This window comes from Canis aureus, chromosome 2 (genome assembly GCF_053574225.1).
Source record: "Canis aureus isolate CA01 chromosome 2, VMU_Caureus_v.1.0, whole genome shotgun sequence".
Taxonomy (NCBI): domain Eukaryota; kingdom Metazoa; phylum Chordata; class Mammalia; order Carnivora; family Canidae; genus Canis; species Canis aureus.
Genome location: NC_135612.1, coordinates 60,498,830 through 60,511,870, shown reverse-complemented (window position 1 = coordinate 60,511,870; position 13,041 = coordinate 60,498,830). Strand labels below are relative to the sequence as shown.

The window sequence follows — 13,041 nt, the reverse complement described above, 5'->3', positions numbered from 1 at the left end:
CCCCCTCTGCCTTCTCCTTATACTCACCGGCCTACAGAACCCCTGTGTCTGGGCTCTGGGTCCTAGTCTATGCAGTAACGGATGAGCCTGGCCCAAAGAAAGCCAGCCTCAGGCAGCCCCGGCAGGGCCCTGACACAGGCGGAGTGCAGGCACTTGAGGGGTCCACAGGGAATAAGTGGTTCAAGAATAAATGTGGAGTGCCAATCAGGGGCTGGCTAGGAGAATATGCTCCAGGCGGGCCAGGGTGGGGTCATGAGGGCGCCTGGCAGGCTTTATACTGGGGGCAGGACACAGCTGGTTTGCATTTGGAGCCAGCTTCCCAGGGCTGGGTTTAGGGGAGACCAGAGGTCCAGGGCAGCATGGGAAGTACAAGTGAGAGGTTGGCTAAGCCCATCCATCCATCCACCCATCCATCCATCTACCCATCCATCCATCCATCTATCCATCCACCCATCCATCCATCCACCCATCCATCCATCCACCCATCCATCCATCCATCCATCCATCCATCCATCATCCATCCATCCACTCATCCCTCCATCATCCATCAATGGATCCTTTATTAATTTATCCACCCATCCACTCACCTGTCATCCCTCCATCCCCATATTTCTCTTCATCAGCTCCACCCACTCACCCATTCCTGCACTTATTCAACAGGATTTGCTGAGAACCTGCTCTCTGCCCAGCCCCTGTGCTGAGCCATGGGGGGTCGGAGCTGAATAAACCACAGCCTCTGCTCAGCCCAGTGGGGAAGAAGTGTGCCATGCAACTACACACAGAGCCAGGATATCTGGAAGCCCAAGGAATCGTGAGAGCAGACAGGGGACAACTAATGGACCCAGGAAGGAAGGCCTTCAAGAGGAGACTCCCACAGGGAGTGACCGCCAAGCTGTACCTGGAGAGACAAAGGCGTGCTGGCCAAGGGAGAAGGAAAGGGTGTGCCTGGTGGAGACAACAGCCTGGTCAGTGGTGTGGAGGTGGGAAGGCACGTGGTGGAGACAGGGGCAGAGGGGCAGGTGCTGAACTGGGTACCCTCTCTCCACCTGGCAAACAGAAGGTGCTGAGAGATGGCCGTGAATGCATGAAAGGAGCAGGTGAACGAATGAATGGAATGGCGGGGGTGGGAGGGGAGGAGGGCTGCCCCTGATCTCCACAGCAGTGCAGATGCCAGCAGACACGCGCCGGCCTGCATGCATCACACGCGGAGGCGCGCGGCGAGTGCTGCGGCGTCAGTAAGACTCGGCAGGCGAGCTCCTGTCTGGGCTTCCGCGGTGCAGATGTCTATCTTCTAAGGGATGCTATCTGCTTTCCTTGCTCCGTCTCCCAGAGCTGTCAGGCTGCCAGTCACCCGACAGGCATTGGGGAAAAATAAAGGGAAATTCACGGAATGCGTCCCCAGGCTGTCAGAGCAGAAGGCCTGAGAAACACGGAGGTGGTGCCCTCATTTTACAGATGGGGAAACTGAGGCCCAGGGGATGTGACTAAGGGAGGGGCAGGGAGGCTGCAGAGGGCCCACCCTCTCTGTGCAGGGCCTGGGGGTTCGGCTGGGCAACCCAGTCTCTGAGTGAGCACAGTGAGTGACATGCGTCCAGATCCTCACAGCATCCGTGGGCAGCCAGGAAGTGCGTTCTGGGTGTGGGAGGCCTTTGAGTCATGGAAACATTTAAAATTGTGCCTTTTGTATTTTCGTTGAGAATTTGGGGATTCATCCAACCAGAACAGTGCCTTTGAGGGACCGGGAGGCAGGCGCGCCCTGTGGGTGTCCCCTCACTCGGGAGCCTGGGTTGGGTTTCAGGCTTCCTGAGTGACAGTCTGCAGGTGGGGCAGGTAATCCCACTCCTGAGCTCCCGATTGCTCCCCTGTAAAGGGGTGGGGGGGGTGAACCTCTCTGGCCTGGTGCCGCGATTAGGAGCTCAGTGCCTGGACAGAGGGAAGGCCTGTCCAGACATCTGCTCATTTTCCCTTCCCTCCCGGCAGTGGCACTAGCAGGGGCGGGGGCTGTCCCAGTGCTGGGTGCAGAATGGCCCATAACCCTCAACACACAAGGAAGATAAGACACCCGCTGCTGCCTAGCAATACGCTTTCAAAACACATACTTTTAATTTTGAAAGATTATTTGAAGTTAAATAAACCTTAGTTTAGCTTGTGTTCCCTCAGCGCACAGGTACTCACCCCCGAAGGAGGCTCTAGTTAACCTACATTGACAGGCACATGCACGACTCTGCTTTGATATTTTTTCTCACGTTTGTTGTATGTGTCTCTCTCACTCCTTGACTGAACTAGAACCTTCTTCAGGAATCAACATGTCAGCCATGACATGAATCATTCTTCCATCCATCCATCCATCCATCCATCCATCCATCCATCCATCCACACATGCATCCACTTCTTCCTCTATTGATCCATTCACCATTCTGTGATCCAGCCATCCAACTGTCCACGCTTCCAGCCACCACCTATCCCTTCACTCATCCTCCGATGTTCACCCCTGTCCCATCCTTCGGTTGGCCATCTATCCATCACCCATCTATCCATCCATCCATCCATCCATCCATCCATCATCCATTCATCCATCATCCATCCATCCATCCATCCATCCATCCATCCATCCACTCATCTTCCCATGCAGCAACATGTATTGTGTGCCCACTCTGGGCCATGCATTCATCCCTTGGGGTGTGCCATGATTGTGCCAGGCCCAGAGCCATCCAGCTCTACCCTTGAGGATGGAGCTCCCCTCAGGCAGCCTCCTACCTGCACCCATGATGAGGCCCGGGGCAGTGTCTTTGGTATGCACGGTGCCCGACACGTAAGGGTTGTCTGCCCATCGCAGGTGCAGATGGAGGTGGCAGTCCGGCTGCAGGCGGGGGGAAGAAGGGGCCAAGGTCAGCATTCAGGTGCGAGACATGTTCCCAGGAAAGGTAGGAGTGAGGCTTTTCAGGTGGGAAGGCAGAGGCAGGAGCATCTGGGAGGAGGGGATGAAGGGCAGGAAGGAGGCTCTGGGGCTGATTGCAGAGTGGAGGCCATCGGGTCCAGGGTGACTGGCTGTGAATGAAGCCAGTTGGGCTTCTCCAAGGGAGGGTTCTCCCAGCACGAAAGAGCGCTCCCAGCATGGAGGGGGCATTCCCATGTGCAGTGCCCAATCACAGAATGCGACTCCTGGAGCCTGCATAGCCTGTGGCCACATCTGTCCGTCTGTCCATCCATCCATCCAGACCTGCTCCTGGGGGCCTTCTAGCAGCCACGGTAGCCCAGGCACCATGGAACAGCTGCAGACACCCCAGCAGCCCTGCACCTTCTGTGAAGAGCCCAGCGGCAAACATCATGTGTGTCCAGAGGGCAGCACTGGGGGGCATCCTGGCTGGAGGGGTAGGAAAACCGGGTGTAATGATAATTCCAGTGGCGACCCACGTGGGCTGACGGCTGCCTCTGTGCCAGCGCTGAGCTCAGCACTACACGTCACTGACGTTCTCCACATCCCCGCCACCACCCCTGTTTCACCAGTGGGGAAACTGAAGCAGAGAGCATGTAAGCGACCTGCCCAAGGGCCATGGTGGGGCTGGGCTACCATCCAGGGTGCCTGGATCTAGTGTCACACTCAGAGCCTGCGGGTGTCTCCCTGGGAGGGGATGCGCTTCCATCCAGGCCAAACTGGGCCAGGAGCCTCCCAGGAGGAGGAGGCATGAGCAGCTTCCTGTCTGGCCTCCTGGGGGGAAGAGACCCCCTCACACCCACCTGTCTCCTCCTGGCCGCCTGCACCCCAGCTTGTCCCTGGGTGGGCCTGGGGGTCCAGGGAGGACAGACGAGCTGAGACGGATATGCCCTGTGGCTGTGGCCTCCCGAGTCTCCCCAGACCTCAGAGGCTCAGTGCCACAATCTTGCCGGCACCCCTTGGGCACCCCCATGACTGAATGTAGAGCCATAGGATGAGCTCCCAGGTCTCTACACTGCACTGCGGGGGCGCCAGGGGCTTCACCTGGCAGGGACCATCAGCCATACCCCAGGGCTGCCCATCGCACCTGCTTCTTCTCTCGTCTGTCCTGAAGCCTGGGAGGTGGGCTCTGGAGCCTGACTGGCCGGGCTCACCTTGATAATACAGGAAAGGGAGCAGGAGGCCCACCAGAGACCTTAAAGGGGTTCTTGGGGTCAGCCTTTGGGGTGTCCCCCATGTCGAAATTCCCCAGGCCTGGAATAGCTGGAGCCATGGACAGGGCTACGTTTTCAATCCTTGTACCCACTAAAAGCTGTGTGACTCTGGAAAAAGTGCTCAGAGTCTCTGGGTCTCTCTTTCTCTACTTCACAGCATTACTGGATTAACACAGCACAGCTTTTGGAAAGAACATCGGGGTGCCACCCACCCCCAGAGAACATTTGCTTAATTTCTTACTTATTAGAAAAGTAATAATTTCTTTGGCCCTCTTTTATTTCCTGGAAAAATCTCCAGTTTAGAATTATTGTGGAACCAAGTACTGAGAGATCCAGCTTCTAATTTGGGAGGCGCCTCTAATTTTGTGGGCCACTCTAGGCCTCAGTTTCCTCACAGTGACATACAGGCAGAGGCACACAGGAGTGACCCTGTGACCCCCGTGCCTCTAAGTTAAAAACAAAACCATTTAGTAAGTTGGACGGTGACCCAGGTCAGACGGCACCAGGTGGTGGCCCCAGGGCCCAGTCCCGTTGGGACCTGCTTTCCTGTCTGTGCTGGGCTCCTAAAGATGGGTTAGCTGTGCCCTGTGCACTGGGGTCATCCACATGAGAAGCCCAGGCAGGGAGTCTACAGGAAGCAAATGGTGCCGGGCAGGGGCTGGGCGTGGGGTGGGGATTGTGGGGTGGGGGAGCCCATGCTGCAGGTGAGCACAGAGTCACTGAGTCAGTGGAGGAGAGCCCAGTCTAGGAGCTCTTGGATCCAATAAGACAAACCTCCCTCCCAAAACTGTGGAGTAAGACTTTGCCTGTTCAGGTTTTCTCCTGACTTTTTATGATTGAAAAGCAGATTAGGGAGCTAGTCTCTTTGGTGAGACCACTCAGTTCTCTTCTCCTCCCACCTGGTGACCAGACACTAAGGGGCAGAGAGATTCCTATGACCTCTGTGGGCAGGGCCAGCTCCCAGGGGACGGGCATCCTGGCAGCCATGACCTCTGTGGGCAGGGCCGGCTCCCAGGGGACGGGCATCCTGGCAGCCGTGACCTCTGTGGGCAGGGCCAGCTCCCAGGGGACGGGCATCCTGGCAGGTGTGACCTCTGTGGACAGGGCTGGCACCCGGGAGATAGGTACCAGTCATGACCTCTGTGGGCAGGGCCGGCTCCCAGGGGACAGGCATCCTGGCAGCCATGACCTCTGTGAGCAGCACCGGCTCCCAGGGAACAGGTACCCAGGTGTCCATGACCTGTGTGGGCAGGGCCAGCTACCAGGGGACGAGCATCCTGGCAGCCGTGACCTCTGTGGGCAGGGCCGGCTTCCAGTGGTACAAGATAACCCTGAGTCAGAAGAAAAAAGCCTCACCAGGGACATGTTAGAGAAGGGAGGTAGCACAGCCCTGCCTCGGTGCCCCTGGTTTCCGGGTGGGCCAGGTGGGGCCTGGAGCTGCCCGCACTCTGGGCTGGCCTCCTTGGGCTGCCACCAGGCTTTGCACGTCTCCTGATGCACCGTGCACACGGTATGACCGTGTGTGCAGTGGGCAGAGCACGGCAGAGGGTCCTGCGTCGAGGAACCTGGCTGTCTCCCCTCACCCCTGCTGGTGGGCTGTCCTGGCGGAGCACTCCTTGGGTTCTGTGCGGTCAGCTGTGGCCCACAGGATGCTGGCAGGTGCGGCCAGAGCTGGGGTCCCCTTTGGGGCCATGGAGGGCCTGTGGACAGCTCTCTTCCAGCCAGTCCTGGAGCTGCTAGGGGGTGCTCTGCTGGTGTCTGGCAGCTTGACACAAGGCCTCATCATCGCCCCCAGACATGTCTGAACCGCGCAAATGGAGGGCTGGGTGGGCTGGGTGAGCAGGTTGAGGTGGAACTGTGGGGCCCAGCCCAGGGCACTCAGATACCCTGATTCAGGGAAAGGGCTGTCAGAGGGGGTCAGGGGTCGCCCCCAAGGGTAGGTTGGTGCCACAGTATTATGCGCTGAATACCCTGTCCCGAGAAAGGTGGCCCCAGGGCTTGGGTGGGTGTGAGGCCAGCCACATAGGGAGACCACGACACCCCCAGCACCCCCTCCTTGACAGCCTGGGTTTGAGAGGGGCTCAGAGCTAATGGGTTTTCATTCTGAATTAAGATGCAAACTGATTCAAACCACTTCCAAATAGGATTTATCCTCCCAAAACAGAACCGATCCCGACACTCATCTATGTCATAAGTCCCCGTTCCCAGCAGGAAATCTGCCCAGCAGAGAGCCCGGCTACAGCCCGGAGAAGTGCCAGCAACCCAGAGTTAAGAGAAAGACAGAAGACAAATCACACACATGTCAGGGGCCCCGTGATGACTCTTGAACTGCACTATAAGCTAAAAGATTGTCATGAAAATCCCCGATTATTATTATTTCTGGGTGATCCAGTTATGGCTGGACCTCATCTCCCTGTTTACACACTTCTGTATTCGGCAATAGGCAGGAACCCCCTTTGCAAGGAGAAGTGAACCCTCCGTTCATGCAGAGGACACGTGGCCGAGGGAAAGACACAGCCAGTGAGGAAAGCCAGGCGAGCGGCCAGGCTTGTGCCACCCCGTGCCCCCCGCGCCCCCCGCGCCCCACGCACCCCCCGCCCCGTGCTGCTGCCACCACGTCCAGAGACACCGCCTTCGCCTTCTGTCTTTTGCGCCCCGCCGGCTTTCTCTCTCCTGGCGCTCGCTGGGTTCTCCACAGGCTGCTGGGGCCGCACACTCCACCAGCCTCCTTTTACTTCTGTTATTTTAATGCAGGGACATGAATCTCATGAACGTTATCTCCTCACTGAGCTGCATAATTGCAGACAAGAATCTATTCTTAGCAAAAAACTTGCTTTGACAGATTAATATGGCTTAACTTTGCTGCTGATGATACAAAAATGAGCCCTTCGCGGCATTCCTGTTCTCCGAAGACTTTCTACAAGCGGCAGGTAATTACTTCCTCACGAGGGTCGACAGGTGTTATTTCCCTGCAGTCTCGGTGGGAGGGCCCTGTGCCGAGGCTGGGCGCAGGCCCCGGGGGGCAAGGGGAGGCCTGGGCCCGGGCTCACCGAGCAAGGGCCGTCCCCGCCAGGCTGACGCTGCTGCCCGGGGCTCTGGGGAGGGGGGTCAGCGTCCCCGAGGAGGAGGGGGGACCCACTCTGCCTAGATTGTTCTATACTCCGGCAGGGTAGGGGGGCGGGGGTCTGTGCTGCACAGATCCAGGCAGGATCCCAGGAGGGCAGGACTGTCTTTTGGTTCGTGTGTTGATCTACTCCAAACGCCCAGAACAGCGCCCCCCACACGGTAGCTACCCGTGTATCTTTACTGAACAATATCCCTATAACATAGACACCGTCCTTCTTTCTGTGTACGGAGAGACAGAGCTACAGACGGGCTCAGGCATCCGGAGCATGGTTCCTACCTCCGAGGGACTCACAGTCACGGCCAGCGGAAAACAGAGAAGCAAGTTTTCAGGTGTCAATAGGAGTTTGCTGGATGAAGCAAAAGGAAAAGGCATTCCAGGCCCACAGGACAGCATGGGAAGGGGGCAGTGCAGACGGGAAGGGACAGGCTCAGCCCTGCGTGCTTGCTCTGTGCAGCTCTAACTCCAGACCCCATGCCATCCCACTCCGAGCAGCCAGGGGAGGTCCGGGTGCTGGGGCTGGCGGGGAGCTCCCCATGGAGCAAGGAGAGGCAGGTCCGCGGGGCGCTGAGCAGCCTGCCTCAGGCCAGGGCCCCTTAGTGCTCCATCTTTCCACCCCACAGGCACAGGCCTGCATGTCACCCACACCTCCCGGTGGCCAAGCAAGGGCCAGAGAGAAATCCAGCCTCCTGCCCCCAGGGCAATCAACAAACTGGGGCAGCCTACACTGGTATCCATGAGAGAGGCACCCCTGGGATAGAGGGATTGGCCTGGGGCTCGAGACATTTGGGCTGCGGCCCAGCCTGGCCACTTATCCCAGTCACCCCCCTGCCCCCCAGGCAGAGTGCACATCCTGGTCCTGCACGCCAGCCCATCGATCTAGCAGACATAACACAGCAGGCTTGCCGTGTGCTTGCCTGCTTCTGCTCACCCCCTCACACCTCTGCCATCGCCATGAGGGTGTGCCAGCACTGGTCCCAGGAGGAGGGAGAGGCTGGATACAGGGAGCAGACCCCCTCCAAAATCAGCCGCCCTCTACATCTGTGAGTGACCCCCGATGTGGAAAATGTGAGACTGTTGTTGCAGCTTTGTTACACAGCAACATTGCGGCCAGCGCCGACTGATGCACTGCTCCCTCTGACCTCCAGGTAACCCTTCAGTAAAGGAAGGAGCTTCACGGGACCCTCTCTGCCATGCCCAGAGGAGTCTGTGGTTCCTGTCTCCCTGATGGCCCTTCTCAGACATCCCTGCCTGAGCTTCCGGAGGTTCCTTCATGGATGCCCTGTGCATCCCCCCCCCCTCCAACCCTGCAGTCAGTGCGGGATCAGGGAGGCACTTACTGGCTCACAGTTGGTGGGTTTTCCATTCATGTCCGTGCTGGGTGGCCTCAGGTGATCCCAGTCACGGCCCTTGTTGTAAGTTATAAGTGTGACCACCTTGCCATTGGTTTTTTGGTTCGCCAAGAAGACTCCTTTCACCCCTCGGACCTGGAACAGCAATGCAAGAAGTGCCATAAATACCCATCCGGGGAGCCCCCTGACAACAGAGCATGCACCATGTGCCAACCCCTTGCTAAGAGCTCCGTCCACAGGGCCGCATTTCACACCGGGAAGAGCCCCAGAGCTGAGGTGATCTGCATACATTCTGGAGGTGAGTGTGGCTCAGGGGGTGAGGATGACAGACTGTGGCCCCCAAAGCCCCTGGGTGCCTGCGTGACACAGAGCTGCCGTCCCAGGCCCAGACGTTGGCTATCAGACAGTGAGCAGAGCCCTGGTCCTGCCATGCCTGGGTGTCACGGTCACCCCATCCCCACACGAGAGCCCCTGAACCATGCCTCCCTCCACTGGACCCACAGGGCCTGGGCCGATGCCAGTACGCTGGGCTCTCCTCCAGATTCCCTCAGCTCAGCCCCCACAGAAATGCCAGGTAGGGAGGACAGGGGGTGGGCACTGACCAACCCACTCCCTGGCCAGGGTCTCAGGTTCACCTTGTCCCCCTTCTCAGTGTTTCCAGGGTGCCCGTGCAGTGACCCAAACACAGCCAACAGTTGGCTACTGAGTGGGCCCATGAGAAAGTCTGAATATCAGCAAAGGCCTCTAGGTCAGTGTCCTGAGCACACATAGGCGGGCTCTCACCACCAGTTCCTCCCAAACGAGGGCCTCGGATGTACAGCTATTGAGACCCACCAGTGTGGCCGGGCCCCCAGGAGCCTCCTGTGCACCTGCGGCTGCGGCTGCTCCTCCATGGGCAGCATGTCACTACTTCTCGGAGGGAGCCCCAGAAACCAGAGCCTCGGGGAGCCATGGGATTTACCCAGGCTGAGGAATCTGCTTCTGTCACATGACGATGCACAGTTCCCGAGCGCCTTCTCTGCAGCAGGCAAGCGAGGTTCAAGTGCACCATCAAGGAGCTGCCCATGACGCCGGGGCCAGTGCTCCCCTGCACCCAGCACATAGGCCCACCACGTGTCCCCGCATGGGGAGAGCAGGGCAACCGAAGGAAAGACACGAGTGGAGGGTAGATGTGCACCCTGGGGCTGCCGTAACGGAGTAATGTGTGCTGGTGGCTTATAACCCTTCATTGCGTCACAGTTCTGGAGGTCAGAAGTCCAGCACAGGGGTCTCCCTGGGGTCGCAGGGCCGGCTCGTCCTGGAGGCTCCAGGCTCTGACCCTCCTCGTCAGCACTCCCTTTCAGGGACCCTCTTGATCCCACCAACTTTAACTGCCCTGTGCCATGCGCATCTACACAAGATGCCGCTCCAGGTGGGAAGGGTGTCCAGCCCCCATCCTGCAGACAAAGCTGGACCCTGCAGCGACAGCCTGGGGCGTGGAGGACTGCGACCCCTTCTCCCACACATGGTGACATCGCTCTGCCTCCTGCTCACCTGGGTCCAGCGCTGGGTCGAGGGGCCTCCCTGACACCCTAAGGGCAGGTCACATGAGGATTTGCCCAGGGCTGGGTGGCTTTATTCCACAATTGCCATGTCATGTTCTGCTGGCCTCCGTGAAAACACCTAGCAGCCCATGACAGCACGGATGCCTCATGTCCGGGTGATGGCAGATGGCACATGGTGGGTCTGGGCAGCACCCACCCCAGGCTTCCTGCAGAGGGGCCGCGGCTCCCAACATCGACGTGACCTCACACAGGCCCCTTCAGGGCTGTATTTGCTCCCGTGGCTGCCGTAACCAAGCACCACAAACTGGGAGGCTAACCAGACATCCGTCCTCACAGCCCAGAGCCCAGAAGCCCAAAATTGAGGTGCGGCTGGGGCTGCGCTCCTCCTGGAGTTCCCAGGGAGGACCCTCCCTTGTCTCTTCCAGCATCTGGTAGCTCAGGGGTCATGGGCCTGTGTCCACATCTCCCCAGCGTCTCCCCTGTCTTCACGTGGCCACCTCCCTGTGGCTGCATCTCCTCTTCTGACTCCAGGGGACCTTTGTCCTTGGATCTGGGGCCCGGGTGGAGAATCCTCGTGCTCTCATCTCAAGGCCCTTCACCTAATGACAGTGGCAAAGACTCTTTCTCCAGCCAAGGTCACGGGCACAGGTTCTAGGGACTGACAGGGCCACATAGGCTGGGGGTCCCCATTCACCCGGCTATGATGGCTGCCTCCCACCTGTGGCCAGGACTCTTCAGGGGCAGGGGCAAGACAGGGATCCCCTGAACCCCCATTCCTAACCCAAGCTCCAGCATGGAGGCATGCAGAAAAGGGCCACTGTCTCTCCTTGAACCTGGGGCGCACACCCTGCTGAGGTGCCAGCTCACGGCACCTAAAAGCCAGGCCTTCTGGCGCGGTATTTGCCTGTGACATCTGCGACAGAGCATTTTTCCCGGATGTGCCATTTGAGAAAAGATAACCGTGATCATAAGTGGCACATGGGGAGGACCTCGCAGGCCAGGTTCCGGGCCAGGTCTTTCCTGCTCGAATTCCTGGGAAAGGCCACTGCTCAGTATACGGTGGAGGGCTTGTGGAGCACGGACCTGGCACCAGACACTGCTCTCCGTGTTCAAGGAGCCCTGTGTCCCTGAAACTGCACAGCAATCCTATGAGGAAAGCGCCACTGCCATCCTCATCTCTTGATGAGAAACAGAGAAGCACAGAGAAGTTAAGGAACCTGCCCAAGGTCACACAGCAAACACAAACCAGAACTGGGATTTGAATGCAGGCTGTGCAGCTCCAGAGCTGTGCTTGTAACCACAACCCATGGCCCCCATCAGCTGGATTTCAGGGAAGCAGCGTCCCCCGTGAGGTGGGTGGGCAGCAGGTGTCACCTATATGACAGGCCACTGTGAACCTCCTCTAGCTCCTCATGTCCTCTTATTTCGTGGTCTTTGTCCACAGATTACTGTTCCCGAGTTCCCCAGATGGCTAATTTCTGCTCCATCTCAACTCAATCTGCATCCTCTCCTCCAGGAAGCACTCCTTGACTCCCACCCTGGGCTGGGCGATCGCCACCCACTGCATCCCCTGGGTGCTGGCACACAGATCGGAGCCACTGTTGGGAGCTGGTCTTCTCACAGAGGCCAGCAGCTCTGTGAGGGGCGGCGTGTTCCTCCCTGACCCGAGGGAGAGGCCCAGAGCCTGGCATGTGGGACCAGCGCCGTAGACACCTGTGCACACAGTGGGCCATGGGACATGTCCCTGTGCCCAGCCCCTGGTCCTGGTCCCCTTCCTGAGCCACTGTCACCCGCTCCCTCTCCCCCCGCCAGCTGTGCTGTGCAGCAGCCGGACACCATTCAGCACCAGGTCTGGGATGTGCCCAGTGCCTCCCTGGAGGTTCTGCAGGACAGGGCCTGGGGAGGGGGATGGTGGCCACCTTGGACAGGACAGGCCATCTCTAGCAAAAGATCAGGGCCACAGACAGTGTCCCTCTGCTTCCCCCTAGGGAAGCAGCCCTGCAAATGGGCTCTCATTGTAAACACGATTACATTCATTCCTTTCTTGGGGAAAGTGGTTCCCTGCTGCTCCTTAACAGCTCAGAGGTGAAGGCAGGAGTGCTGGATTTCTCTGGAGGCTGTCTCCAGCCTCCCATGCGGCAGATGAACCCCACTGCCTGCTCCAGGCTCTGCTAGCATCCACGCACCCACACACACCCCAGCATTTACTGCAGTAGGGCACTTGCTCTGTTCCCACGGGGGTGGGGGGCTCCCAGAGGACAAGGCATGAGCTGAGAGCCTAAAAGTGAAGGACGGAGCCAGGGAGCACCAGCCAGGAGGCTGGCACCAGGCTTGGGGCCTACAGGCCTGGGCTGGTTCTGGTTTCCTGGCTTTGTTTCCTGTGTCTGTCCAGGCAGGTCGCTTACTTTCTCTGAGCTTCAGGCTCCTGACCTGGACATGGGCCGAGAGGCCCCCTCTGTGGCTCTGGTGTGACCAGAACAGAGGAGGTGACCATGACAGCCCAGTCCAAGAAAGGGACAGTGTCATGGATGTCTGTGGAATCCAAGTACCGAGTGAGATGGTGCAGGGGTGGCACCTGGCGTGGGAGCCAGGAGCCCGTTTGGAGCCTCCGATCGGGCCCTCGCGTCAGAAGAGCACGAGCACAGGCTTCCGTGGGAGACAGTTGAGGCAGGGCTCCAGGGAGAGTGCAGGGGGAGCGGCAGCGAGGCAGGGACGCTCAGGGTGCTGGGACAGAGTCGGAGCCGGAGCCTCTGGCCCTTAGGTACAAACCACACTGCACCGGCTTTCAGGCTTTGGAGTATGAGCCAGAACTGGCTTTACAGATGGTGGCCTGCGATCCCGGCCGTGATGCAGACCTCTAACAGTGACCCCC

At 58.8% G+C, this 13,041-nt stretch overlaps 1 protein-coding gene across 1 annotated transcript in view; it reads right to left on the bottom strand.

Moving 5' to 3' along the window:
• SORCS2 (sortilin related VPS10 domain containing receptor 2) overlaps nt 1–13,041 on the bottom strand; it is a 459,489-nt gene that overhangs the window by 35,756 nt on the left and 410,692 nt on the right. Inside the window, exons 10-11 of the mRNA XM_077875105.1 lie at nt 8,614–8,760; nt 2,758–2,860 (exon numbers count right to left, since the gene is read on the bottom strand). Of these exons, the coding sequence (XP_077731231.1) occupies nt 2,758–2,860; nt 8,614–8,760 (250 nt within the window). The remainder of the gene's footprint in view (nt 1–2,757; nt 2,861–8,613; nt 8,761–13,041) is intronic.